This window comes from Alligator mississippiensis, chromosome 12 (assembly GCF_030867095.1).
Source record: "Alligator mississippiensis isolate rAllMis1 chromosome 12, rAllMis1, whole genome shotgun sequence".
Classification (NCBI taxonomy): Eukaryota; Metazoa; Chordata; order Crocodylia; family Alligatoridae; genus Alligator; species Alligator mississippiensis.
The window spans coordinates 57,402,605-57,430,581 of record NC_081835.1 but is presented as its reverse complement, the minus strand read 5'-3'; the positions used below and the strand labels follow the sequence as shown (position 1 = coordinate 57,430,581).

At 53.7% G+C, this 27,977-nt stretch overlaps 1 protein-coding gene across 3 annotated transcripts in view; it reads right to left on the bottom strand.

The window, feature by feature from the left end:
- Positions 1-156: 156 nt before the first annotated feature.
- The window catches only part of SH2D3C (SH2 domain containing 3C), a 47,515-nt gene continuing 19,694 nt past the window's right edge, over positions 157-27,977 (bottom strand). For 2 of the 3 annotated variants that reach the window (XM_019475844.2, XM_019475845.2), the window contains 9 exons: positions 10,645-10,773; positions 9,571-10,019; positions 7,340-7,464; positions 6,012-6,577; positions 4,668-4,783; positions 3,905-4,076; positions 3,115-3,226; positions 1,881-2,087; positions 157-1,301 (listed from right to left, as the gene is read on the bottom strand). In XM_019475844.2, coding sequence (XP_019331389.1) covers positions 1,126-1,301; positions 1,881-2,087; positions 3,115-3,226; positions 3,905-4,076; positions 4,668-4,783; positions 6,012-6,577; positions 7,340-7,464; positions 9,571-10,019; positions 10,645-10,773 — 2,052 coding nt within the window. In that variant the 3' untranslated portion in view covers positions 157-1,125. Of the gene's footprint in view, positions 1,302-1,880; positions 2,088-3,114; positions 3,227-3,904; positions 4,077-4,667; positions 4,784-6,011; positions 6,578-7,339; positions 7,465-9,570; positions 10,020-10,644; positions 10,774-19,707; positions 19,873-27,977 lie in introns of those variants that run through there. The other variant, XM_019475846.2, reaches the window with a different exon arrangement.

Below are 27,977 nucleotides of genomic sequence, written 5' to 3'. Positions count from 1 at the left end.
ACTTGACACCTCCTCAGGCTATCCCTGCCATTACTGCTCTGTTTGCACATCCCCTCTGTGCTAAAAGGCCAAAACCAACACAAGGAACCCCAGAGATGCTGGAAGTGCCCGCAGCATCAAAGCAGACACAGAAGGAAGCTGCAGAGGAGGAGATGCTGCTGAGGAAGATCATAGAAGTTTATTGTATGTAAGAATCAAACTCCTATGATCTATATACACTTATTTACATGACAAAATGATGTGAGCATTATTTACAATGAGAATGTCCCTTGCAAATCTGTACATCAGAAACTGAACATGAAACCTATTTACAAGCAGTATTTGGAGGCCTCGGACACAACAGGCAGAAAAATGTTATCCAAGGAGAACTGGCTGTTTAAGAAGGTGGGGATGTGCTGTGATAATGGGACACAAGGGGGCTGGAGAGCTGGCAGGGCTGGACAAAGAGCACGTGAGTGATACACTTTGCAGTTGGGGTAGGAGTAAGTAGATTGCTGGCTTCATCGGTGTTGTGCTGAGATGGATGTGCCAGCCTGGACTGCAGCAGAGAAACAGCAGGGTGGGTCGTAGTTGGGAGAGGCACTAGAAAGCTCCCCCCATCCAGGCATGCACAGTTCAAACATCTGCACTAGGATGGAGGCAGGTATGCGAGGCCTGGTGGAGCTGGGGCAGCTAAGGACGGTGGGGCCACAAGTGATGTTTTGCTCTTGCTCCATGCCAAGATTGAGGAGGAAAGGTGGGTAGTAGCATGTATCCTCTGGTCGTGTGGAGCAAGCACAGGCCCATTTTGCCCCAGCTCCACCCCTGTCTGTGCCCCGAGTTCTGGGGCTTTTCAGGAGACTTCTCTCCCAGGCAGCTTCCCAGTCCCTGGGCTGCAGCCTGAGCCTCACCCATTTCTGCTGCAGAAGGTGGATGCTATCTTGGCTCTTTCTCACATCCACCACCTGTGCCAGGCTGGGTCTCCCCCTGGGTCTGTGGTCCCCACAGGGCCGTGGCTCCTTGCTCCTCTGGCTGCATGAGAATGAGTTGATGGGTTTACAGACTTGGTGCCTGCTTGCTGGGTGTCCCACAGGACTGATGCAATGATCATGCCACCCTCCCCCAGTAGCTTGGTTCTGAGTCAGGTCACAGCTCGCTGAAGCGTACAGAGGGCTCCAGTTTGTGGGACAGGGCTGTGAGGACCTTGTCAAACTTCTCATAGCGCTCAATCTGGCTGCTCTCCGCACCCCGGCTGCCCCACAGCAGGCGCAGCTGGAACTCAGTGCTGAAGATCTCCAGGAGCTCGGCCTTGCTTTGGAAGCCTGCAAAGGAAACAAGAACCCAGAGTGTCAGAAAAGTGGAGCTACCCGGGCACAAGCATTTGGTAAGCAGGAGCTAAGTCAGCTATGTGGGAATGGAGGAGTAGGGAGCAGTGGGATTCCTCTGCTCCTTCAGCTTGATCCCAGGGAGAAGTGAGCCTGTCCAGACCAGATGGGGGTGTCAGTGGTAGGACCTGGGACTCATGGGCACTTAGCTGGGGATGACTGGTCCCCAGGGAAGGGAGTGGTTGCAGACCCCAAACTTACAGCTGTGGACCTAGCACCCTGCTGTGCCCCTTCTGCCCCCTGGAAGGCTCCAGTTCTGGCGGTGACACTGTTCTGTGGGGAAGGGAGGGCAGGAGGATTCCCTGCTGTGTGTCTCCATGGGTCCTACCCCTGCCAGTACAGGGTATAGGGTGCTCCAAGGAGCCCCAGAGACATGTTTGGCATTACCTGGAGGAGCTCTTTGAGGCTGCCTGACCACCCCTAGCTGAAAGGAGAGCATGCTACAGCCCACAGGCTGGTGCTCCTTGGTGACTGCAGTGTGGCCAAGGTCCCACATTAGATCTGCCAGCTCCTTACCCTGCAGCTTCACCTCCGCGTTGGTGTGGTACAGTCCCCCGTGATGCGCCACCATCCGGGCAGCCTCCAGGTGGGCCAACACAATCTCCACACCGTTGTCCAGGTTCTCCCAGGGCTCAGAGCTGTCCAGGACTGCAGCGTCCCGCTCCAGGAGTGTGATGAGGGGCACAATGTGCGGGAAGGTAGTGTTGGTCAATGGGGGGCCTTCTGCAAGAGAATGAGGACATGTATACCCTGAGTGCCCCAGGCACTGCCCAGTGCTGGACTGATAGCAAGAGGGGCCATTCCTTCTTTACAGTGTTTAGTCTTGGTGGGAAATCATGTGTGGAGATCTAGTATCCTCTGTAGTCCTGGCGCTGTGGGGAAAGGGCAAAAACCTGCCATGGCTTCTTTTGCCAACATGTCTTGCCCTGACATAAAAGAGACCCATGGAGCCCAGTCTCCAGGGGCCAGACAGCCCCAATGATGGCAGGGCATGTGTGGGGGTCGTTCTGGAGACCTGCTCCTTCCAGGTGGGGGTCATAGGCAGCCACATGCACAACCACTACTAGCCCTGAACCAGACTGAAATCAGACTTGGAGACGGATGCTTGGCTTCTGTCCCAGCAGGTTCCCGGAGGCGCGTGGAGTCTGTGTTCCCACCCTCAGCCCTCGCAGCCAGGACCACACTTTCAGTGAGCCCTATGCCCAGCATGCTCAGCCCTCCTGGCAGCCTGGCTGCATGTCTTTCCAAAAGCTTCCTGTCTGCTTGGCACAAGCGCCTACTTCCCAGTAGCAGATGGGGCTGGATTCAATGCCTGGCACACAGATACTGTGTTTGTGCCCAGCTGGTATTTTTATTTCCTTCTGAAATAGGTGTTTTGGGAAGGGAAGGAGCAGGCCAGGGGCATGGAGATGCTAGGTTGGGACAAGAGTGTGTGACCCATGGACCAGGGAGCAGTTGGACCCTCCTTGGGTTGGAGCTGAAGCTTCTACAAGGCCTTGCGCCTTTGGCACCTTGCAGCCTGCTGAGGCTGGTTAGTGCCTTGGCATCTCCAAGCAGGCATTGGCTCATGAAGGAAGGGGTGAATAACACCAGGGGTTTGGTGGCCTGTGACTCCAGGGGCAAGGCAGCAGCTATGGCTGTCATGGGAGGACTGTAGGCTCTGAGGAAAGCAGAGGGGTCAAGCCCCCAGTGCTGAGAAGGCAGCGGGGAAGGGCAGGGTTGAGGCAAGTGGCTCCCCTGTCCCCAGTACCTTTTCCTTCATTCAGGTTCTTCAGAAAGGGCTTCAGCTTCTTCTCATAGAGGATGGCACCCTCCGTGTGCCTCTGGCGCAGCGCCATCCAGGTTTGCTCCAGCCGTGAGATCTGCATGTGGAATCAGAGTGGGGAGCTGATCTTTGTGCTCTCAGCTCCATGGGGCCCCTGGGTTCACAACTGGCAGTTGCAGGGGACTAGGCAGGGCAGCGAATGGGCTAGCGCAGTGGGGCTTTGGGGAGTCACTGCACACAGCTTGGCCATGGCCTTTCAGTGCTGGCCGTGCTCCTCCAGGCCATTCCAGTCGTATCTAGCTCACACCCCTCACTCCTAAACTTGCAAGGCTGAGCTGCTCAGATCCAGCCCTGCCCCCAGGGCCTTAAGAGCACCCCTCCCTGACATCTGGCTGCCTGCAGGCCAGAGTGGATCATATACAGACTTGTAATACCCCTTCATTTACTGCAGGGAGCAGCTCAGCCCAGGAGGCGCTGGTGGGTAACCTTGAAACTGGATGCACCGTGCTGGATGCTGGATTCACTTCCTCCAAATGACAGAGCTGGCAACAAGCAGCAGCTGTGGCCATGCGGGAGCCAGTCAACTTGCGGGGGGCCCACCCACATAAGTCGCAGCAAGGAAAATGGACCCTGAATGTTCCCCACATCTCATGCCACTCTGTCCACCCGAACCCTATGTGCTCATATTCAGGCTTTCTAGCCCTAAGGGGTGCAGGGAAAGAGGAGGACAGGGGCACAGCTGAGCCTGGAGTGCCCTGAAGAGGGGGTCTGGTACCTGTGGCATTTCCAAGGCATTCATCACCGCAGCAAAGCTGAACATGTTTCCCATGGTGCTCTTCAGCTCGGCAGCCAGCTGGATGGTCTTGTGCAGCAGGGTGGCCCTCTCCTCCGTGCTGCCCGTGCAGCCCAGGATATCCACAGCAATCATGATGGACATAGTGTGGAACCTGAGAGGGGGATGTGACAGCACTGTGAGGAGACAGAGACCTGGAGAGCAGGACCAGTGCCAGGAAGGGAGTGTGGCTGCATCCTTGGGAGAGGAAGCCCCTCACTCTTGGGTTCAGCTGTGACCCCAGGAGCTGTGTGTTCCTAACCTGGCCTCTCTACGGTGCCCACCAGGTGCCAGGTAGCAGCAGTCCCCATCCAGCAGGCACAGCTGAAAGCCTTGGCAGTGCCAACAGAGGGCCCAGGAGTGACAGTGTCATGGAGAATGGGCTTCCTTTGGGGTGTGGAGCTTGTAGGGATGCTGCCTGGGTTGTGTGGCTAAATTAGGCCTTCAGGTTCCAGAGCTGTTAGGCTAGGACCAGTCACTGCCATTTAAATAACCGGCTTGTCAGCAAATAAGGGCCTGGAGCACTGCTGGGGGAGGAAGGGAGCCTGGCCTGACTCAGGCCAGGCTTTCCCAGCTTGACAGCTACAGAGAGTACACAGGGGCTGCAGTCAGATGCCCCATTTCCCGGGCTCCCACAGGAGCCAGGTGGCTGCAGGGAACAGGGAGTGCTGCACTTGCTGCCCATTGCTTCCTCTCCATGCCGTACCGTTCCAGGAGGTCCAGCCGAAGTTGATGTCCGTGGGGCAATGTGAGAAGCTCCATGCCTGAGCTCACCCCCATGAGCCTCTGCATCTCCTTGGTAACACTCAATATCCTAGCAACCTGGCAACAAAGACAGCAAGCAGATTAAGCTCCTCTAATTGAGGAGAGGGGCTTGGCCAGTTGTATGGAAAGTTTGGCCACGCTGCAGGAATCGCTCTGGATGGGCTCTGCCATGAGCTCAGGTCTCCGCCTGTCCCCCCACCCCCAGCCCAGCATCAGCATGGTCAGGGCGGATAAAGGCTGGTGGGGCCCAGTCAAGGAAACATCAATGCCTGGGCTGGAGTCCCTCGAGCCCCCTCTCAGAGCTGAGTCAAGAGCTGCTGCCAGGTCTGGGTTTACACACAATTTGAGTGTGTGTGTGCCAGTAATACTGTGAGAGGATGGGAATGCAGGCTCTGAACAGAGGGTGCCAGGGATATGGGAACCAGGAGACAGAGCTCTGGTGAAACAGAGGAAATAGACTCCCGCAGAGGAGGAGAAGTCAGGGGAGGGCAGCAGAGGTTGCAGGAGTCCAGGGACACAGCCTTGGGGGGGGGGGTGCTGGCACAGACTGCAACAGGGGCTGTTGAGTCTATGGGCAGGAGTTGGGAGTCTGAAGTTCTAGTCCCGGTTCTGCCACTGACTGCATTGCTCGTGGCAAGGCCTGTCCCATCCTGCCCTTCAAGATGATCTCACGCATCTTCCTCCCAGGGTGCTGAGGATTGCAGTACTGTGGATGGGGGAGGTGGTACCTAGCAGTGGTGGTCCCAGCTGAAGCTGGCAGGTCACCTGGCTGGGGCAAGATGGACTGGTTCAGTCCAATTCCTGGGGGGTGAGGCCTTGCCTCACAGCCATCTCTTGCATAACTGGTGCCGTTTATCCTCTTGTCAGGGACCCCAGCCAGGCTAAGCACAGACTGAGCTCACCCTAAATGGCTCCAGCACCAGAGCATTGGTACCTGGTACTTCATGCCCACAGCACAGCGTTACCTCTTTTTACCCCATTTTACAGACTGGGAAACTGAGTGCAGAGAGCTGAGGCCACTTGCCCACAGATGCAGTCAGTAGCAGAGCTGGGATCTGACATCAGGGCTTGCTAGTCCCTACTCTGCACTCACTGCTTTAGTCTGTACCATGTGCGGCCTGTGGGCTGACAGGCAGGGTCAGTGGCATGGGAGGCTATGACGGGACCTCAGAGGTGCCTGATTCTCTGCTTAGCTGCCAGCTCTTCCAGTGATCTCAGCAGCGGAGGATCAAATTAGGGGTAGTGGGGTATAGTAAAGCCACCCCCCCCCCAATGCTGCTCATACCAGGCAGTCCACTTTGGTGATGTGTTTGGCGAGGGTCTTGGCATCGACTTCTGCCAGGAGCTCCTTGACCTTCTTCAGCACGGCCATTTCCAGGGGCTTGTTTTCTAGAGGGATAAGTAGGGACCGGAAGGCTGCAGGGTTGAAGGAGGAACTTGTCTCCACTGTGGGCGGCACAAAGCCCCCGAGGTCCATCTCTCCTTTCAGCCTCTGCCCGGCCTCCACCTCACTGGAGCCATTTTCCACAGTCACTCTGGGCCCCTCCTCCACCTTTAGCCTCTCCACATAGCTCTTTGTGGGAAGCTGCTTGGTGTCATGTGTGGGTCTCTCCCTGCTGACTGGGGAGGTGGGGTGGAGCTGACAGTAATGCCCTGTGTCCGGGTCGCTGTAGCTGTTCACAGAGGGGGAAGGAGAGGCCCTGGAGTATCTGTGGCAGGGACTGGAGTGAGTGCTGTCGCCTGGGTCTGGTGCCGGCTTGTTGTTATTTCCTGGGCACAGCTGGGGTTCGCTGGATCGTCTTATGACTGGTGAGGCAGGGGTTAGGCTGCCTTGGGGCTTTAGTCGTGTCACTGCAGAGAGCAGGAGAGACCCTGTTATAGTAACTCAGAGACATGAGTATAATGCACAGAGATGCGTGCGTGCTCATGCACACAGAACAGGCCAGACCTTGGGTGGTCCCCTCTCAGACAACCAGTAACCTAGCTTAGGACCCACTAAACTACATCTATACCTATTACTGCTCAGAGCATTTGGCCAGATGAGGGGCAGGACCTTGAGCCCATGTTGTAATTGAGATGGCTAATGACAGGCTGAAATTACAAAGCACTGCCAAGCCAATTTGACAAGCCTGAGTTTAAATCTCCCTTCCCTGCTGGCTGTTTCAGCAGCGGTTTATCTCATGGGATCTGGACAGGCCTTTGTTTTCTGCATCTGACACTTCTCAGTATCTAGGGGATCTGCCTTTGTGCAAAGGCAGCAGTCAGTCTTCTCGCATGGCTGCAGACTGGTGAATGTAGTGTGCAGGTCTCTTCTCCCACGTAGTTACTGACTGTCGCTATCTGTGGGTTTCTCCTTGATGCAAGTAGGGGGCAATTTCAACAGAGACTGAGCACTCCAGCACTCAATGGCACGGAAAGCAGGCAGTCTCAGGGAAGCTCTGCAGTGAGCTAGCACTGAGACCAGTGCTGTGTGCCCAGATCTGCATTATTTGGTAGCAGCTGGGCTTAGAGCCTTTGGTGTCACTGGATACCTGACCCCTTTCCTCCAGGTCCACCCCTAGCTGTACAGCCAGTGCACATCTTATTCCTAACTGGTGCCTGAAAGATTCCTACCGGTACTGTAGGCTGGGGATACTGGACTTTCAGAGATGGGAGACATTGGGGAGTGGAGGTCTTGGATCTGGTCCACGCTTACAGCACAGTTCCGGATGACATCTCGATGGTGTGGTAAGGACACGCTGGGGATAGAGGAAAGCATGTCAGTTAGACAGTTCCTCTAGCATATATGGCTCATGCAGAGAGGATAGAGTAGACACCAAGGGACACTTCACAGCATAAACTGTATGGGGTGGGCGCACGCTCCTGTCTGTGCATGCTGAGTTTGACCCTGGCATTTATGAGCTTGCTGCGGGGGGTGTCCTCAGATCCCAAGGGAAGGCACACAGGGCTGGGTTTTCAGAAGAGCTCTGATTTCACTGAAGCACTAAAATAAGTGGTCAGTTTTTCAGAACAGCCTGGCCTGAGCAATAACTCACACAGGTGGCTCCAGTTAGGACTGCTGGAAGTGGGAGTAGTCTGAGGCCTATATAAACCAGGCCTAGCAGAGAGCAGAGCTTCTTTCATGGAGACTGGAGTGATGATAGAGGAATAAGAGGAAACCTGGTCCAGAGAGGCTAGGTGGGAAAAATGAGTGCTGTGAGACACAGGTATGGCATTTGGGGAGAGCTGCATACACCATGGGGCTGCTTATTTAAGGAACCATGCATGTGCTGGGGCCATGTGAGAGCTTCTGGAGAAGGGGATCTGAAACAATCTTAGTGGGTGTGCAAGTGGTTGAAAGCCTGTGTTTAAAAAGCTGCTGCCAATAGCTTGCTGTCAAATTGGGAGGCTCCAGCAAGCAGGGTACTATGAAGCTCTTCCCTGTGCCTGCTCCTAATCAATGTCTCCTTTAATTATTTGGCTGATGGACTGCAGAGTGCACTTGTGGACAACACTAAACTGGGAGGGGCTGAAAGCACTTTAGAGGACAGGTTTGGGATTCAAAGTGATCTTGATGAAACTGGAGAGATGGTCTGGAATCAATACACTGAAATTCAATGATGGGGCAAAGTGCTACACTTAAGGCAAATCAGTTGTGCAAACCTAACCGGGTAGCTGGAGGGCAGCAGCACTGCAGGGAAGTGAGCCAGGGCCATGGGGAGCTGCACATGGGGGTCAGTCAGCCATGGGATGTTTGTGCACAAGGCAGAGTGCCCTTCTGGGGGAGTAATGTGAGCTCTGTGAGCAAGGCATGAGGGGCAACTGTTCTGTGCTACTTGGTTTGTGGGGGAGGCCTTGGCAGGAGCAGTCTGTCCTGTCTTGAACCCTGCACCCCAGGTTTAGGCAAATGGGAGGGAACCCTGAAGCGTAATAAGGGGGACCTATGCAGAAAGATTGTGTCAGCTGGAGAAAGTGGGGCTGGGGGAGGGTGGTGAGACATCTGCTCATCTTGTCACAAGCTAAAGATGAGAGAGCTCTTCAGTGTTACAAGGCACTGTGACACCACCGAGGGCAGTGAGGGAATCTGTCCCTTGTGGGTTAAGATGAGGTGAGACATCAGTCAGGGATGCAGCAGGTGCACTGAGTCATGCCTCTGAGCAGGCCTGGACTAGATGCCCTCCTCGGATCCAGCTGTGCCCTACATGTCTATGATAACCTAGTGGCACACACCTCTTAAAAAGCTACTACTTTTTCCTGGTTTCTTCCCTTTCGTCCCCTTCTGGGGCAATTGGGCCATCCCTGTGTGCTGCCCAGTAGCCTTCCCCACAGCCTATGGGCAGGCGTGAGAGAACCAGGAAATCAAAACTGAGTGGTGGTTGTTAAGCCACCTAGACTGAGCAAGTGTATTTAGCTGCTATGGGTTCCCGGTACTGTCTAGGGACAGGGGAGCAGGAAGCTGAGGTTTCATAGTTGATAGGGTCAGAAGGGACCTGAGCAGATCATGAAGTCTGACTTCCTGCCATGGCAGGAAAGAGTACTGGGGTCAAACGACCCTGGCAAGGTGTTCATCTAGCCTCCTCTTAAAGACCTCCAGGGTAGGAGCCATTACCACTTCTCTTGGAAATTGGTTCCAGATCCTAGCCGCCCTGACAGTGAAGTAGCGCCTCCTGATGTCTAGCCTGAATCTACCCTCTGCCAGCTTGTGACCATTATTTCTAGTCACTCCTGGTAGGTTGCAGCCTGTGAGCTCCAGTCAGCTTGTTGTTGCCCTGCCAGGTTATCTGCAGTGAACTGCTTCCCTACAGCAACGAACCTTTTCTTTCCCTGACCTGACAACCCTCCAGTGCCCAGAGGTGGCCTCTCACCTGGTGGGGCACCCCTCACCCCTGGTGATCTTGTCTGCAGTCAGGCCATCTGTCATGGTGATGCTCCGCCTCTTGATGTGCCCCCCTTTCTGGCTGGCAGGGCTGTGGGGGCTGCTGTGTTTGCCATTAGCTAGTCCATAGCTGGCTTCCAGGTAGCGCAGCGGGAAGGTGCGGTTGATGGGGCAGTAGACAATGGCACCACTCTGCTCGGAGATGGCTTTGCGGTTGCCCACATAGAAGCGCACCAGGGCGGGCACGTTGTCAAAGCTCTCCTGCTCGAACAGGTACTGGATGTGGGTGCGACCTTCACTGGACTTCACCATCACCTTGTTGATCTTGAAGTGCAGTGGCTCGTTCCGCCAGCGGCACGTCAGCACGTAGTCCCCCAGGCTGGTGAGCGAGTCGCGGATCAGGAAGTCCCCATTCCTCTGTACCAGGCTCTCGGATACCTGGGAATGCAAGGACGAGACTCTCAGTGGGGCCAACCCTGGGACAGGGAGGCTTTGGGCTGGGGGGAGGGATTGAGGGGCTTAGTGAGAGGGCCCTGTCATTCTTCTAGGGAGGGCTGGAGAGGCCTTGGCTATAAGAGACTTGCCACCAGCTGGCATGTGACTCCCCCCCCCGCCCCATTTGATATTAGCTCCATACTAAGGGGGTTTCTGGATACTGTGTCTAGCTGCTGCTCAGAGGGACCCCTGACTGCATGGCAAACAGGCTTTCCCCAACTGCTGCCAGGCCAGGCTACCACTGGGCATGACCCCTCTCTCCTTGGAAGCTGCTGCTTTTCCTCTGCCCTTCCTAGCACTTGACTTTGCTCAGTCTCCTCATGGGAAGATCCCTGCGGCGTGGGATGGGGGAACCAAGCTGTGAGAGGGGCCTCTCTTTGACCCCACAGCTGGGGCTGAGGGCCTGGTGCTGAGTCCTGGTGCCTCTTCCCAGTCTGGCAGACTGATGCCCTTTCAGCACTGGGTGTCACTTGCTCTGGTGCTGAAGCCAGCCTGAAGTATCTGGTCTTCAGCGCCTTGGCAGGGGAAGAGCTGCTCTACAGCCCATAGCCCCCTCCCCACACTTCACCTCTCGGGGGATGCGCCCGTGGTACCACGCGTGGCTGCGCAGGTCGGTGCTGCTCAGTTTCAGCTCCTCCTCCAGCTCCTTGTGCAGCTTCTCAGGAGAAGAGTCAAGGATGTATTTCTCCTTGGAGAACTAGAGAGAGCATAAGAGTGCATCAGTCTGGCTCATAGCAGCAGAACAACACCCAACAAGATGCCCTTCTTCCCCACCCCAGGAGAAGCCCCTTGCCATGCAGGGATCCACTAGCTGGTGGGTGCTCTTTCATGTATAAGAACCTCCACCCCTGAGAGCTGGCTGGAGTCGGAGTGGGGGTTGCTTAGATGGGCTCTGCCTGTCGAGGATTGGGGCTCAGGCAGGGGTGATGGTACATAGTGTCAGTAACCAGAGCTGTGCAGTGTTCCCCTCCATGGCTGAGGCAGCTACATGGATGAGCTGTCAGTACAGGAACCCGAGATGACAGCTCTGTTTCACCAGAGGCCTGTGGCAAAGAGCCCTTTGCTCTCTGTATCCCTACAGGCAGATGGTGCCGCTCCACTGATCTGGGCATTGCCGTGGGAGCGTGCTTATTCATCTGTGTCTGTGCCGGCTGTGGGAGCAGGGGTGCATTCCTGCCCCCCTTTCCTCCCACTCCGGCATATGCTTCGAGCCTGAGCACCTGGGACTCCTCCGCACCACGTTGGATGTGCTGCCTGCTCTGCCACCTTGCTGAGCGTGACATCATCAGACTATTTTTGCCTGTGGGTCCCAGCAGGCTGGGAGATGATGACGTCAGTGCAAGGGAAGGCAGAGCTGCCGGAGGGAAGAGCCTGAGCCAGAGACCTGGTCAGCAGTATGATGCAGGACACTACAGCATGGCCCTTGATCCTGCTCTGATCAGGCTGGGCACAGAGTGCCCATCTTGCACTTGCAGGGTTTGGGGCTGCATTACAAGGGTTCCCTTGCAGCACCAGCTTTAGGGACTGCCCACTGCGATACCGTCAGCCACGACCCGCACAACAAGGGCTAAGGCAGCATCAGGTGGGGCTGGGAACCTTGTCCTCCAGAAGGCTTGGGAGTGACTCAAAACCTTTTTGGGTTGTGGTGGGGCCTCCTAGCTCTGAGCTCATGCTTTCCTATGGACACTGTAGAGCAGATCCATATGTTGCCTGTTAAGACAAGGGAGGAGCCCAGCCTTAGCAGTGGGGTAATAAACCAAGGCCAGAGGGAATCCCATTGCCACCAGCTTCTAGCTGGGTGATTTCCCCTTGGCTCATGAATGGGATTAACAAGCCATAGTGAGGCTTATAATACCTGCCAGTCTTTATGCAGCACCACTGATTGCTCTTATTCTACAGAGGGCTTGTTTTGGGAGCTGTACTGTAGAGCTAGATGGCCCTCTCCATGCATCAGGGAGCTTTTATAGACTGCCTTCCTGTGTGTAAGTTGGTATATCCTCTCTTCAGAATTGAAGTAACTTGCCCAGGGTCACACACGAAGTCCAGTGTGAACCAGGACTCTAAACTTCACCCCCTGCCTCTCAGCCCAGGACACTTCATGTCTTCATCCCTGGCCAGAGCAGCTCAGACAAGAGAGCAGGTTGACTGCCCTGACGTGACGTGCCATGTGCTCTGTCCTGCCACAGGTCATCTGCTGGGTGAGTTAGGACCACAGGGAGGGAGCACTCCTAGTCCCCTGGAGTCCCCACAGCGCACTGTGTGGGATCTCAATGGATCCTCTCGCTAGATCCAGTGCAATGCTTTCTTCCTTGCAAAGCTAGTCAGTGTATCAGCTCCCTGCTCTGGTTTGACAAGACCAGTACCAGCACTCCTGACTGTCCTGGGCTCGCGATGCTTACAGCTGGGTTCAGGAAGGGACTTCTATAGCCAAAGCAACAGTCAGCCCATCTGAACCCCTCCCCATCAGGGGAAGCCCAGTCCGAAGTTCGAGAGAGATCATGTATAAACAACAGATGTGCCCCATCCCCCAAAGGGTTAACTCCGCGGTGTCCGCCTGCTGATATCATGAATAGTAATGATGGCTTTGAAGGAAAGCTTCTGCATAGAAATGAGCTTTTGCTTGCACTCCTGCACCTGAGCCTAAAGCACCCAGCCTCTCCCCCTCCCCACCCCTGGGGAGACGACCGCTGACGTAATGTCTCTGATCAGCTGGAGCTGGGGCTCTGCAGTGCCTAGGGCCAGCGCTGCAGAGGTGATGGGATTCCTGGAGGGCTGTCAGATGCCAAGTCAAGCTCAGGCTGCCCCTGCTGGAGAAGAGGCAGGGGAATAATTACAGCCAGGCATGTGCTTGTGCATAGGAGGGGTGGGCCTGGGAGACCCCTTCCTGCAAGGGGTTGGCAGTGCTGATGCTCTCAGGCAACATCTACACAGAGTGTCTCCTGCCTTAGGGGGGGTGCGTACCAGAGCAGTGCACGGCCATCCAGCTGTATCGCTCCCCACACATGCCCATGCATGATAAGAGGATCTTTAGTGCTGGCCAAGAGGCGTGGAGCACAGCTCTGCATGCTGCACCCTTTCTCTGGGCCAGCATTGCAAGGCTTCTGCCAAGGTCTCGGTGCAGCGATGGCTTGGAGACAGCTCCCTCAGTAGCCTGCAGTGGTGGCTCTGATGCTGACTCTGGCAGCCCTGGGACTAACAGAATCCAGGTAGGGCCAGGCTGTGGAGGCTGGACAGGATCGGGTAGTCAGTCACCTACTCCTAGCTCTTTCCCTGCCCCCCACTGACATTTCTGCCTTTGCATCACTTCTCCTAGAGAGAATAGCCATCTCCTCTCCCTTCCTCCTGCCTGGCATCTTGGGCTTGGCTCATTCTGGTCAGAGCAAGAGCGTAGAAGCCATTCTCCCTTGCTGGAGTGTAATGATGTCTTCTCTGCTGATGGAGCTTTTCCCCCTTTATCCTTCAGCTCAGGGGGAAGTCAGTTCCCTGCCTAGCTGTGAGGCTTATCAAGCTTCCTTCTATTGCACTCTATCTAAGGGTTGCATCTCCCTATAGAGGCCTGTTCCACTCTCTGCCATCTCCATCACCATCCCTCTCCTCATTTTAAACCTTAATTAGGTTCGCAGCAGTGATGCCCAATGCTTCTTTCTGGACTCCTTTCAACCTCCCCTGTCTTTATGGACCGAACAAGTGTATGACTTCTTGTTTCCTTCAGCTGCCTGTCCCAGACAGTAGTCTCCCGTGGGAAAGAAGAGCCACTTCTAACAGTGCTGCACCTCCCTCCGCCCTCTCTGAGCAGATCTTGCAGCTGCCTTCAACCTCGCCATTGCCCTGAACTCCTGCCTCCATGCACATCTGGAGCTTTTACATGTAGACCTGGGGCCAAGCCTGGAAGGATCCGACAGCCCTGAGCTCCCGCTGCTCCACAGAAGCTGTGGGTGCCTGGTGGGATCTCTGGTCCCTGCTTGCTCCTGACTGGTAGGCAAGCCCCTGTCCTCAGGCCCTTCCAAGGGCAAACTCATCTGCTCCAGCTGGGCTCTATTAAAAATAAGTGGTAGCCAGAGGATACAGCCAAGGTCCAGCTCCCTCCCTGGGGGCCCAGGCCTAAGCAGATGCGGTTGCCATGACAACCCCATCCTTTGACACGGAGCAGCCTGCGAGTGGCAGCAGCTTACTCAGTTCATTCCCTGCAGTAGGCGCTTCGAATCAAACTCCCCATGAAACTCCCCAGCTGGAGGGAGGGGGAAGATCTCTGCTAGTGAGCAGCCTGCAGAGCCCTCCCAGGGAAGCAAGCAGATAGCAGGCTATCCCCATGCAGGGTGGAGCTGCGTGTGATCTATGCAAGTTGCTGCTGCCCGAGGTGGGTACCAACAATGATGCCCTCGGAGTGATATGGGATGTCCAAGTAGCAGGAAAAGTTTCAAAGCTGTTTACTGCCTAAAATCAGTGACGGCATCGCTTCACTGGAAAAACAGCCCCTGGTGCTTCCCATCCACTTCCCCCACCCTGGCATTTGCCTCCTCTCAGGAGGGACTTTCCCCTCCGCCTTCGACCTTGCACTCTAACCTTTGCCACAAGCCTAAGTGAGCAGCTAATGGAGTGTGAGGGCTGCTCAAGCACCTATGCAAAGCCCCACTACAACCCAGTCCCGCAGTAAAAGCTGTCACTTGGCAGCCTTCCACCACCCTCTCCTGCAGGGCTGACCCAAGCTTGCAGAACGATCTCGCCTCATCAGGGTCTCCCTGATGCCATGGGGGCACATTCCTGCCCGAGTTCACCTCAGTCTCCATTCTAGGGCTGTTTCCCCAAGTGCCTTCATCCTCCTGCCCTTTAAGATCCAGGTTTATGCCTTCCCACTAGGCAGGAACTAAAACCGCAGGGAAACAGCACCTGGTATAAAGGTGTGCCACCTGGGTGGGCATCCAGGGACTACTGCACTGCAGCTAGGACATGAAAACTGTTCAAATGGTCCTTCAGGAAACAATCTCCAGCCTCCTGTCACAGACTGAGACAGGGCTGGCGTTAGCCCTCAGGCTCCCTGTTCTACTTGCTCAACAGATGAGTCAGTGTTGCACTTTGTTTTCCCCACCAGCTCCACATGGGCAGAGGATTAGCTACTGTTCAGCAGTGCCATCCAGCTGGGTTTTCCCCAAATCCACCCCAGGCACATGCAGGAGAACAACAAAACAAACTGAGCAGCACCCAGCATTCCCAGGCCTGGATTTGGCCAGCAGCCAGGATGGCATTAGCTCCAATAGGCAGGTGCTAAACTAGCAGAAAAGAGGGGAAGTGGGAGCATTGTTGTCATGAGGTCTGGGGGCTGTTTGCCATCAGAGAACACCCCCCAGCAGCTATGCTGAGGAGCTGGGTCAGAGTCTAGTCACTGCTGGGCTATGCAACAAAACACCCGTTTAGTTCAGGGCGGCCTGGCCAAGGCATTTGTTGTGCTTGCTGCCTCTTGGTCCTGCATCACACTGTTCACGACGCTTGTATTATTGATACTTGGGGTAAGGGTAACCACTGTGAGCCTCTGGCATGCAGTGCCCACATGGCTGGAGATGGCTGCACTAATGGCATCACTGGTGTCCGTAGCACACCTGCCCTGGGGCACCAGTCCCTGCTTAAGCTGCTCATTTGGGGCTGCATTCTGCATGGGGTCAAGTGTGCTGGAAGCCACTTGGCTGAACAGCCCATGCACCACAGAACCATTAGCCATTATCCCAACAATTGACTGCCCTGCCTCAGTTGCCAGCATGTCTCAGAGGAGGCCTTCCCCTGAGCACATGCTGCCAGCTGGCTGGGAGCCAAGAAGCGGGTACTAGGAAGATGAGGCAATTTGAGGCCAAGCGAATGCTGTCATGGGGAATGCTCCTGTGTGAACTGGATGAAGTAAGTGCCCAGCTAGAAAGGCAGTGCCCAGTGCAGTTGCTGAGTTTGCACTGGACCTTAAGTCTTTCAAAGCCCAGGCAAATAGAGGTCTGGGGCAGGACCAGAATTGTCATTCTCATCAGCAGTTAGATCAGAGGCTGGATCCTGGCCTTTCCTTGCAGCCCAGCCTGCTCTACACCTGCCAAGCTTGGAGGCACCCTGTGGCGGGGAGGAAATATAATAGAAATATATTAGAAAAACCAGATCAGGACCTGCCAAGGCCAATGCTAAGCACTGCTTGGGGAACACAGCCACTAGGCTGGCTCATCAACAGTGATAGAGGCCATCTGCCCCAGACACAGTGCACTAGGTGCTGTTTCCCAGGCAGGGGGGTTGAGGATGCTTTCCAGGTCCTTAGGAACAAACAATAATGGCAGCTTTTGCAAGAGGGAAGGGGGAATCCATCTCCATCCGCCTTGTGCACAGCACAAAACACCAGCTGCCCAGTACCCCTGCCCTGCTGCTTCACTTCCTTAGCAGTTCGGTGGGTTGGCATTCTCCCAGGTAGGGGTGCATTCACCCCACACAGCCTGGCCCTAGCTCAGTGTACTCAGCTGTTGGGAACGCTGTTTTATGTAGTAGAACGGAAGTGGTAGCCAAGGGCTACCAACCAGAATCTCATTCAAAGAGACTTCATGTGGGGCCCTTATTCCATTCTAGCCTCTGCTTTCATCTCTGATGGACAAAGGACTATCCTGAGCAGACTTTGATACATGCAAGTAGCACAGGCGTTTAGAGTGGGCAATGCTGTCTGAATGCCAGATGGAAGATGCCCTCTCAAATCCAAGATCACCATAGGCTTTACTCATTCAACCCTCTTTGAGCTTTGGGCAGTCTGGAAGTTTATCTTGCCCTGTGAACCCCACAAACTCTTTCATTCCCCATAGAGCTGATCACCCCAGATCATCCATGAGGCTAGCCCTCACTGCAAAAAGCTTCTGATTTTTCCTTTTTTATCCTAAAACCTGCCCACCTGTCCCTGCTGGGACCTCCTCTGGAGACATGCCAACTTCACATTTTATTGTTCCACTGTAACAGCGATACAGATGTCTCCAAGCAGGTGCAGGGACCAGCACAGAGAATCCATAGTGGAAGAGCAAAGCAGCCAGGTTCTCAGTAAGAGCAGCATCTGGGCATTAAATGGCCCATGGAAGAAATCTACTGAGGAGAGGAGGCAAAAGGAATCTACCCTGTTCAGGTAGATGTGGAATGAGAGAGAAGCAAGACTTGATTCCATCAAGAACTTCCCATGAAGCAAATGAGCCCCAAGACAATTAGCATCTCCTGGGGTCCAACAACTTCCCCTCCACCTTGCTCCACTGATCCCAGACAGGTCAACAGGGCTTACCGCTGTACACTGCCACTGGCTAATAGGATGGCTCTCCAGCTCTGCCATATGCCTATGGCAAGGAAGACTAGAATGCCCAGTAAGATGCACCGTGGGCCCCTTGTGAAATGGTCTCTGTTTTAGGGTTCTTGTAAGCGTGACATCCTGGTTTGTCAGGACTGTTTGCCTGACCTTGGTCACGTACAATATAGATTCAGGAGGGGAAGGGATAGAGTCTGTGATGAGCACAACCAATTATGCTGGTCTTTGATTATCAATAAAAAACAAAACAAAACAGTTCCCTCCTCTGTTCTACCTAGAAATGATGCCCTGCATCTGCAAAAGATGGCAATTGGTACAGAACACAATGAGCCATCTATTGAGCAACATGGATCACTCAAGGATGCCACTATACACTGGCTCCACTGAGGACAGATACAGGTTCAAAGTCTTTGCCCAGTCTCTCCTCAGGATGGGTTCTGGCTATCGGAGAAGTTCCCTTTTGACATGGTCTGGACCATGGCCTCGCCTGGCCCATTGTCTTTCATGCTCTGGAAATGTAGGCAAAGGTTCTGTGGTCCAGGCAGCTGGTGGGCAATGCAACTGCAATGCCATAGTTCAGTGCCAGTGTGGCTGTAGGACAAAGTGAGGCCATGGCAGCATGCAGGTAGGTTGCAGCAGTGGTACCTATACTGATGCCATCCCACTGGTCTAGGCCACTAGCGTAGGCACAACTGGGGTGGGTATGTGTGTGTGTGTACATACACCGTCCATCCATCTCTCTCTATATTACTTATCTCACTTCAAGGCGGCTGCTGCTGCTGCATCCCTTTTCTGAGCTGCCATTGGCCTGAAATGATGTCATTGCATTCAGTGCTGGGTGCATTGCTATTGGCAGAGGGGCAGAGATGCTGTTGTCAGCTGGAAAGGCTCCAGTCATTCATGTGGAGTTCAGTGTGTGTTTGCTGTGCGGACTCCGCCACAAATAAATGGAGATAGAGATCTGGCAGAGCCAGGTGAGCATTCGGGGCTCACTTTTAACCACTATATTGCTGGGACATAGTCCCCCCCCCCCACCCACCCCAGGGTCCCGCAACAGAAGTCAGCGTTTCCTTATTTACCCCAGGAAGCACTGGCTTGGAGCATCTGAAACCCCGTGCTGGTTAAAAGGTGTGCTAAGCCGGGAGCTGTAGTGCCTTGGGGATGCTTTCTCCAGATCCCTCAGTCTGGTCTCAGGCAGTTTCTTTTCCCATAGTACCAAGAAAGAAAACCAAGCCCAGGGTTTAGCCTGAGACAAGCAATTGCAGTGGGAGGTCAGGCGGGGCTCTGACAATACCCATACGGAGCAGGCATTCATGCTCTCTAAGCTGGAGAGTCTTGATTTTTAAGCTGCTTCGAGTTACATGGGACATGAACAATACGCTCCTGTTGCTTATTTAACTCGCACAGTGCTGGTTGGTAGCCTCTTAGTTTCCAGCCAAAGGTAGTTTAACTCTTATCTTTGGAAGCATCGATGCCTTTTGCATAAATACTCTGTTTCCTACAGGTAAGAACGGACCCACGTTTCTCATCTCTTGCACCTCTGACCTTTGCAGCGGTGGGTGCCAAGTGAGACGACTGGCGTTTCCCACCCACACATGACACAAAGTACAAGGCAGCTGAGGATCACGGCAGGGGCCTTGACACTGAGCATCCTTTAACCAAAGTCAGATGTAGCCAGAGCTGTGCAAGTATCCTGAGACAAAGACCAAGGACCCCATCTTTAGGTGAGGTGTGATGGACAGCGGGGTTGAACGGTCCCTATTCTGCACTAGGGGTATCCTCCTGGAGAGGCTCCCAAGGAAGCAGCATGTCCCAAGAAGGGTTTGGGTGAGCCAGATGCAGGCGAGAGGGCTCCCCCATGAGACACTACCCCACGAGACACTACCGCTCCACTACCAGCATCGCCACCTGTCAGAGGTACCAGACGCGCTGTGCTCGCCTCTCGGCTCGCATACGCCACCTCCTCGCCAGAGCAACCGGCTCAGCCTGGCCTGCCACCAGTGCTGCCACACACATGCCAACGCGGCCCTTGCTGTCCGTCGCACGCTGCCCGGCCTCCCGGCCACGCTGATGTTAGGGCCGGCACGCGGAGCCCCCTGCGAGGAGAAGGACCCGGCAGAAGTGGCGCTGACGGGCTTGGCGCGGGTCCCTCGGACCCGGGCTCCCGGCACCCGCGGCTGAGAGCGGGTGCTGCTGGCAGGGGCAGCGGGCAGCCCCAGCTCCTGCAGCCGCAGGGCGCACACGGGGGTTTCCCCCCCGCCGGGGTCTGGTGCGGAGCAGGGCTCCCGCGGGGCGCCGCTCCCCGGCCCGGGCCCTTCCCCGCCGGCCGCCGCTCACCTGCACCTGCATGAAGGAGCCGCGGTAGAAGCAGCAGGCGGCCGCCGACAGGGCGCTCCAGAGGCTGCAGCGCTCCGTCATGGTGCCGTCGGGTCCCGGTGCTGCGGCCGCCGCGGCGGCGCTTTCATTTCAAGCCGCGGCCGCGATTACCTCATCCCTCGTCGGGAGCCGGGGGGCGGCGCGGGGCCGGGCTGCAGCCGAGCGCCGCCCCGCCCCGCCGCGCCGCCTTTGTTCCGCCCGCCCGCCCCTGCCCCGCCGCCCCGAGGGCGCGGGCAGCCCGCAGCCCTGCCCCGCGCCTCTTGCCTCCCGCCACGGGACGTGCCGGCTCTCCCGTGATGGGCCAGGGGCGCTCCGCCTCCCACGGGCAGGGAAATTTGGGAGGGGGGGAAGAGGCGGCCATTCATGCTGCCCCGCGCCTCCTCCGCCAAGTGCCCGTGCCCCTTCCCCGCACGCTGCCCTCCTCCCGCGCAGCGGACTGGGGGCCAGGCCGTGCCCCCTTCCTCCACCTGCCCCAGGTGCCAGATCGGGGCCACTGACGGGATCTGGCCCGCAGACAGACCAGGCACTGCCCATCCAACATGCGGGGGGGAAAAGGTTGAGCCCTGCTGCACTAGGCACATCAAAAAGCCTGAGTGCAAAAGCACATCAAAAAGCACCCAGGCAAAAGCCTGCTTGCCCCCAAGGCCTGGAACAGGCTCCCCCAGAGGTGGTGCAAGCACCTACTCTGGACTCCTCTAAGAGACATTTGGACGTTTATCTTGCTGGGATCCTGTGACCCCAGCTGACTTCCTGCTGCTGGGGCGGGCGGGGGGGCTGGACTCCATCATCTTCCCAGGTCCCTTCCAGCCCTCATGTCTCTGAAATCTGAGTGACACAGTGGCAGCAAGTGGATGCTGAAAGGGAGGGAAACTGAGTCTGACCAGGGTGTTTCCCCACTGTTCCTCTTGCACTTGCGGCCTCCAGCATTTAAGGTCCAGGAAGCTCTAATTCAGAGACTGCGTCATAGATTTCATAGGCTCAAACTGCAGGTCCCGATCTTTCTCCCAAGCAAGAAAGCCGGGTTCACGTCAGCTGGCAAACCCCACCCCTGGGTGTGCATGAAGGAGGATACATGAGCATCACTCCAAGGCAGCTACATTGGTTTCAAAGCTCGTTTCATGGCAGGGACCCAGCCCCTTGTGTGGACACACTTAAATCAGCTCCTAAATGCTCTGTTTTGGATTAGCTGAAAATGCTGCACCCAAGCCAGTTGGTTTGGCCAAATCTAAAACAGTCGGGTCTCCTCCACACAGGTGTCCTGTTTCCCAAAGGGCTTGCAAACACTTGCTAGCCAGCCATCATGAGCAGCTGCTTGTGACATTAGACCTTCAATCTGTGCCTGACCTCACTTGCAAGGCCTTGATCTTGGGTCTCTCTCTGAGCCAGGCTTTGATTCTGCCATTGGGCTTCTCTGCCTCATAGGTCTGTGGGATGTCCCAGCATCCAGGACACTTATCTGAGGGCAGCAAGGGAAGATAGACCTTGGGCTGTCTGTGGTGTGGAGGAACCCTGGAAGTCCTCCTGCTTTCCTTGCTGGCCTCATCCACACAGGGCTTTTTGCACAGGTGCTCACGCACGCTGTACTTGTGCCAGCCTAACATACCACAGCCACCTGCTCCAGTATAGCTTAGAACTGGTGAAATCCTTATGCATTAGTTTATACTTATATACTTATACTGGTGCACTGGCTTCTACTGGTGCACCACATCTACACTAGAGCTTTGAACTGGCACTGCTCTTGCCATGGCAGTACATTGGAGGCAGCTTTGTCTTCCCTGCTCTTTCCTGGTAGCGTGTTGTAGAGTATTTTCTCCTTCCAGTGTGCTCTGCAGCTATGCCATGTGATGGGGACTGGAGTGGATAATCTTGGGGACTGTCTGGAGAAAGGTTTCCCTGTGAATATATGACCTGAGTTTACGAGCCCAGGAGGTGCTACGCAGTCCCATGTTCCTGCCACAACACTGGCTAAGGCTCCATTGTAGAAAAAAGCCTCCTGTGAAGGGTCTGATGTCTGCGCTTAGCAGCAGAGCGTCAAGGCCGTCCAGCCAGCGGGAGGCTGAGCTGCCCACTCACGCAGTGCCTGTGCTAATGAGAAGGGGTGGGCACAGGGGATGGCCTCTGAAAAGGGCTCCAGCCTTTAATTGGCACCAGTTCTGTTTACTCACATTGACACCCTGTTTAGAGCTTGCTAAATGGGTAATTAAACCCAGGAGAGAAAGAGAGGAATGAACACCCACACCTTGAGTAACCCTCCCCCACTTCCTTCTGAGCCTCAAGACCCCTTCACATGTCCCCATTAATGACTGCCCCCCCCATACTCCAAGTACAGTTGTCTTACTCAGCACAATCCCATTCAATTAGGCAAACTTCACTGGAGCATCTGGGGAGATGAACGCTGCCAAAGTTAAATTCAGTTCAGTCAAATCCCGGCCCACAGTAGGATGCTCAGTGAGAACAGATCCTGTGCCAAGGGCCAAGTTCCTCCCTCGTGTAAGCACACTGGCCTCAGTGGAGTAACCTTAGGGATGGTTTTGGCCCCAGGTGTCCATTTGGTTATTATTATTATCCGTTCTCCCTGGTGGCACATTGCCACACAGAGCAAGGCTATTTCTGGCCTCCCCTTCTCTTCCCTCCAAACTACATTCATTTTTCTTCCTTGGCCTTTAGCAGAAAGCTTATTATCTCTGTCCAGTTTTCTAAAGAAATATTTTTTCTGTCAGTTGCTAGAAGATAGGGGATCTAGTGGTGGGAGAGTTGCAGGTCTTCACACAGCTGCTCTCAGTGGCAGGTCCCCTGTACTGGAGGCAAAACGCTGAGCTCCCTCTCAGCGATCCAAAAGCGAGCAAATCTCAGATCATGGGGAGGGACAGGATCTCTCTACCTTTCTCATGGCTCACGCCCATATGGCTGTGAGCCGCATGGATTTCTCTGTCTCTTTCTGATCAATTATGTGTTGGACACTGTCTATATCAGGCTATATGGCCTGGAGAAGGATTAGCTCAGAATTACTAAAACAAGAGGCTGGGCAGGGGGGAAGGTGGAGATATACAAACTGTAGAATTATTAATACCAACAGCTCAAAAGAGTGCTGGTAAAAATGGGCCTCCCTATTCTCAAGCAAGGACCACATGCATTTGCCAACTACAGCCTCATTCCAGAGGTCCAAGGGATCCTAGGCACTTGGGCTACTGTGGGCGCGTCTACATATTCATTAATGTGCTGTAATTACAGTGCATTAAATTTAGTACCTGTAATAACTGGTAATACCAGTTATTGGTGCTACTGCACATTAGCGTAAACGAACACTTTCTTGTGACATGTAATGCTTATTGGACTAATCTACTGTGCAGTTTTTGCCAGTTGTGCTAATGCGCAATAGAATTAGTCCAATGGGTACTAAGTATTTCGTGTAGACGTGCCCTGGGATGTGGCAATGCCTAGTATATAGCAAATCTCAACTGCTGCTTCCAAAGAAAGTACAGGGCTGCTAACACACAGAGATTTTCTACCACAGTTAATATTTGAGCAGTACATTTTCCCATGTAATTAATTCAAACGAATGCCTTACAGCCCCTGGAAAGGGCAAAGCAAACACAGCTTGAAAAAAAGACAGCCCTCCAGAGCAGCTCCTCCACACACAACCATGGGTGAAAAAAACAGAAAGGAAACACAACTACATGCATTGTGTACCTTGTATGCAGGGAAAATGGGGCAGGAAGGTCAGCACACACCAGGAGCCTGGAATTTGAAGGGCTTTGAGCAATATTTGCACCCAGGGTGATGTGAACAATGTAGTGCCTCTCCATTGACCAAATTATGTCATACAGTTGTGAAAATGCTATTTATGGTGAAATGCGCTGTGAAGGAATTGTGAAATTCTCCACATGAGGACAGCACTGGATTCCCTCCTAGCCTGTATTTGACACTGGCTGGACATACAACTGGTATCATTAATAGAGACAGAGAGAGAGAGATGAGCACAGAGCCACAGACGCTCACACATTCCCACAGGCATCTCCAGCCCTTCACTGCTGGAAGTGGAGTACATAGGCTCTTTCATCTTGAATAGGGCCGAGGGACAGAGCAGATGGTGGTTTACAGCACTGAAAGAATCTGATTGTGAGTTGTCTTCCTGAAAAGCCTTTTCCTTCTTGAAGGTTTTCATTGCTTCCCTTCAACAGCACTGGGGCTTTGGTGGGGGCTTAACTTCTGGCTAAAGAAGTGGCACTGATTGGTACAGTAGCACTGAGATCCTACGCTAAAAATATATAAGAGATCTGAGACAGATGTCACCTTTATATCTGCCTGCCTTTTTCAGGCAAAGCTGGGCTTCATGTGCTCTAGCCAGCTGGTTCTGAAGAAAATCTTTACATCACCCAAGCAGAGACTGAAGTGTTTTTCTTGAATGTGCAGACAGCCTAAATCTATAGCTCTTAGGGGGTCACCCTGACTTTTTGAATTACCACCCCATTCATGGCAGTGTCTCTTTTAGCACCCAAGCCCTAGAAAAAAATATGCTTTAAAATCCTAGTGCAGATATATGCTTTAAAATATGTTTTAAAAAATATATATGCTTTCAAATATGCTTTAAAATCCTAGTGCAGACCATCAAGTTCTAGCTTTAACCTGGTGGAGGTTAACCCTAGAGCCACACAGACTGTTTTGAGGGGGAAAGAGGCCGTGTTTTTTTCAGTTGTATTTGACTTAGCTTAACCTGGAAGAGAAGAAGAGAAGCTGTCTTTACACGTTAAGATGCAGGTGGTGGTATATTTGAAGCTGACCAAATTGTAGCCCAAGAGAGCCTACTAATACGGCTTCAAACATGTTCAACCTGAGTTCACCTTAACAGGTTTGAGGAGGGCTTTTCAGTTATGGTAAAGCAGCTCAGCTGAGCGAACACAGTTAACGAACAAACCCATTTTGCTGCTCAAGACAGCACCACAGGGTTTGCTTGGTTCAGGGAGAACCATGGTTTTTTTGTGGGCAAGACATTTTTAAACATGACTGCCTTTGTCTATGCAGGGCAAAAACTGAACTGCTTAGAGCTCCCTAAGAAACTCAGATGCCCAATTCTCATGTAAACAAATGAGAACGGGGTGTCCCACCCCCTAAGGCAGACTGGGAAATCTCATTACCAAGCCCCCGATCTAGATGGGCCCTCTGGGAGGTAGTGTTCATTGCAGGGTCGGTGAGCTCGACTCAGCAAGCCCCATTCTTCCTTGCCCTGAACCATCCACAATCACTTACAAAGAGTCTGTGAGATGCAGCCACACCAGAGCCGTGGTAATTTGTGTGGGTGCAGGTGACTGCACAGGGTGCAAATGATTGGGAATCAGGCCCAGCCTATCTTGGAAGATGCCAGCTGCCCCTTTTCCCACCACCAGACCTGTGCTGCCAGGCACATACACCTGTTTGGGCAGCGTGTGGTTTGCTCCTTGGCTGTGTTATCCCAGCAGTGCTGCTGCTGCACGCAGGAACACGTCAGCCAGCAGCAGCAGCTGCTCCCACACTAGAAGGAAACAGTGAATGAGGGCAAGCGGGGCTGGTGAATAAAAGCACTCGGCTCCCCTGGGGAAGGTGGGGATGTGCTAGCCTGTTTTCTTCTGTGTGCCCTGGGCTTTGTGTGGGAGGCTGCCTGGGCTGCCGCCTCCTTCGCTCCAGCTGCCTGGAGTCTAATTAGGTGCAGCAAGCAGACTTATGCTCACGGCTGCAGTCCAAGGGCTCCTAGCTTCACCTTGCTGTGGGGGGACCTGTTGGAGTTTCCCCAGCCCACACACTCTCCACAGCGCCTGCCAATGAGGCTGACAGATGAGCCAGATTGTGGGAGCAACTCTGACTCACCAAGAGCAAACCCCATGGTGGTGGTGGGGCATTTTCAGGAGCTGATAACAAACTGGCTGTGGCCTGGCCTTTGTTTCAACGGCACATGTGAATATTGCAGTTTCTCTGAGCAGCCCCCGACCTGCCCTTGTTCCTTCATACAGGGTATCTCTGTTGGTGGGTTGTGCTCTCTCTCATCTATATTTTCTTCCCTGCCTTGCCTCTGCTTGAGTATTGCAGAACAGACAGGCTGGTTCCTTCTCTGTTTGCTTATCATTTAATTCATGTCAGTATGAGACATCCAGCAATCTCAGCAAAGCAAAGGGGTGCACCAGTCCTGATTCCCAGCACTGTTAGGAGCAGCTAGAGTAGCTAAGAGCTTCCCAATCAGTGACATTACCATTGCTACAACTCCTGCTTCCACAGACTAGATCGGGAATAACTAGAACCTTCCCAGCATCCTGTCCCCTGCCCAGTTTCCACAAGTTGATTCCTACTAGGAAAGTCTGGCTCTAGAGCAGCAGCCAGTATCATTGCACCATTGCTTACAGTGACACCGAAAGGGAAGATTTTGCCAATAGGACCAGTGAGGCATGTGATCCTTTAATGCCTAGGAAAGAGTCTGTACAAAGGCATTATATTCCTGTCTACTTACAGAACCAATTCAGCAAATTAGCAGAGGGAAAATGTCCTGCTTCTCAGATGATCAATGGCTAATACTCCAGACAGAAGGGTGTATTACTCTGATACATCCAGGTGCACGGGGCGAAATTCTGACAGGTGCTGAGCACCCATTGGCTTTTGGGAGGCACTGACTCTTGGGTGGGGAATTGGAATGAAAGGAAAGGCCAGACAGAAAGGTTTAGGAAGAGTACGCGCTGCTCTGAGGAATTCTTCCTGTTAGATTCAAGCATTCCCGTTAGACTCAATTCTCCCTGTTAGACTCAAGATGAACATGAGCTTTCAATGTGATGCTGCAGCTAGTAAAGCGAGCAAAATGCTGGCTTATATCCATACCTGCTTCTCAAGCAAATCCCAGGACATCGTTCTACCATTGTACTCGGCCTTGCTGAGGCCGCAGCTGGAGTACTGCATCCAGTTTTGAGCTCCACAAATCAAAAAGGATGTGGAGAAGCTTGAGAGAGTCCAGAGAAGAGCCACGCACATGATCAGAGGTCAGGAAAACAGACCTTATGAGGAGAGGCTGAGAGCTATGGGACTCTTCAGCCTGGAAAAGCGCAGGCTCAGGGGTGATCTCGTGGCCACCTATAAGTTTATCAGGGGTGCTCACCAGGATCTGGGGGAACGTCTGTTCACCAGAGCACCCCAAGGGATGACAAGGTCAAATGGTCACAAACTCTTGCATAACCGTTTCAGGCTGGACATAAGGAAGAACTTCTTTACTGTCAGAGCCCTCAAGGTTTGTACTGAATTACCTGCCGCTGGAGGTGGTTCAAGCGCCTACTCTGAACACCTTCAAGAGAAATTTGGATGTTTATCTTGCTGGGATCCTATGACCCCAGCTGACTTCCTGCCCCTGGGGCAGGGGGCTGGACTCGATGATCTTCCAAGGTCCCTTCCAGCCCTAATGTCTATGAAATCTATGAATCTATGAAATCCCAGGCATGCGAGTGAGGCTCATACTGCACTCTGGGAATGAGTTAGCTTGTTGAGGTGTGCAACTGCATTGCATCCCAATGAGAAGGTCCCTGGGGCCAGGACCATGTCGTCTGATTTGCCTATAAAGCAAGACACATTTTGTGTAGCTCAGGGAATTTGCATCAGAAGGACCGCTATCTGGATGAATGAAAGTTGCTCCTGTGCGAAGGACTAGCATGAAGTCTCTACCTTGGTTTAGTGCCAAACCTCACCTCAGTATGGGGTTTCCATGAGTGCATGGATCTAGCTTTAGACCTGGTCTCTGAATGTCTCCTGGATGAGCATGGAAGGCACACGGCAGCCTGTTACCAACTCTGTGTTCAATCATCCTGATTGTTCTAAGTTTGTATTACTTTTTTCTTCGAGTTGGATAACTCCTATTACCACAACAATCATCCATCAAGTAAAGCAGATGAAAGACACACTATGCCTGTAGGGGGCGCCTGGATACCACGGGGATGAATGCTACCTATGATTTCCTAGGCACTTACAGCGAATTTCGTGGGAAACAGTATTTTATGCTATGTTTGTAGTAACATCGTGTAGAATTTAATCCTTGGGCTATACACCGTTCTGTAGGCTAGTTAATCAGACTGACACTAATTTCTATAAGTTTTTACAGCCATTTCCATAGAAGCCTATTACTTTCATCCTTAAATTCAAGAGGATTTGTTCATAAATAAGTGAATAAATAGGCATCACCACTACTTTACCAGCAAACTTTAGTCGGACGATCAGTAGACAAAATACAA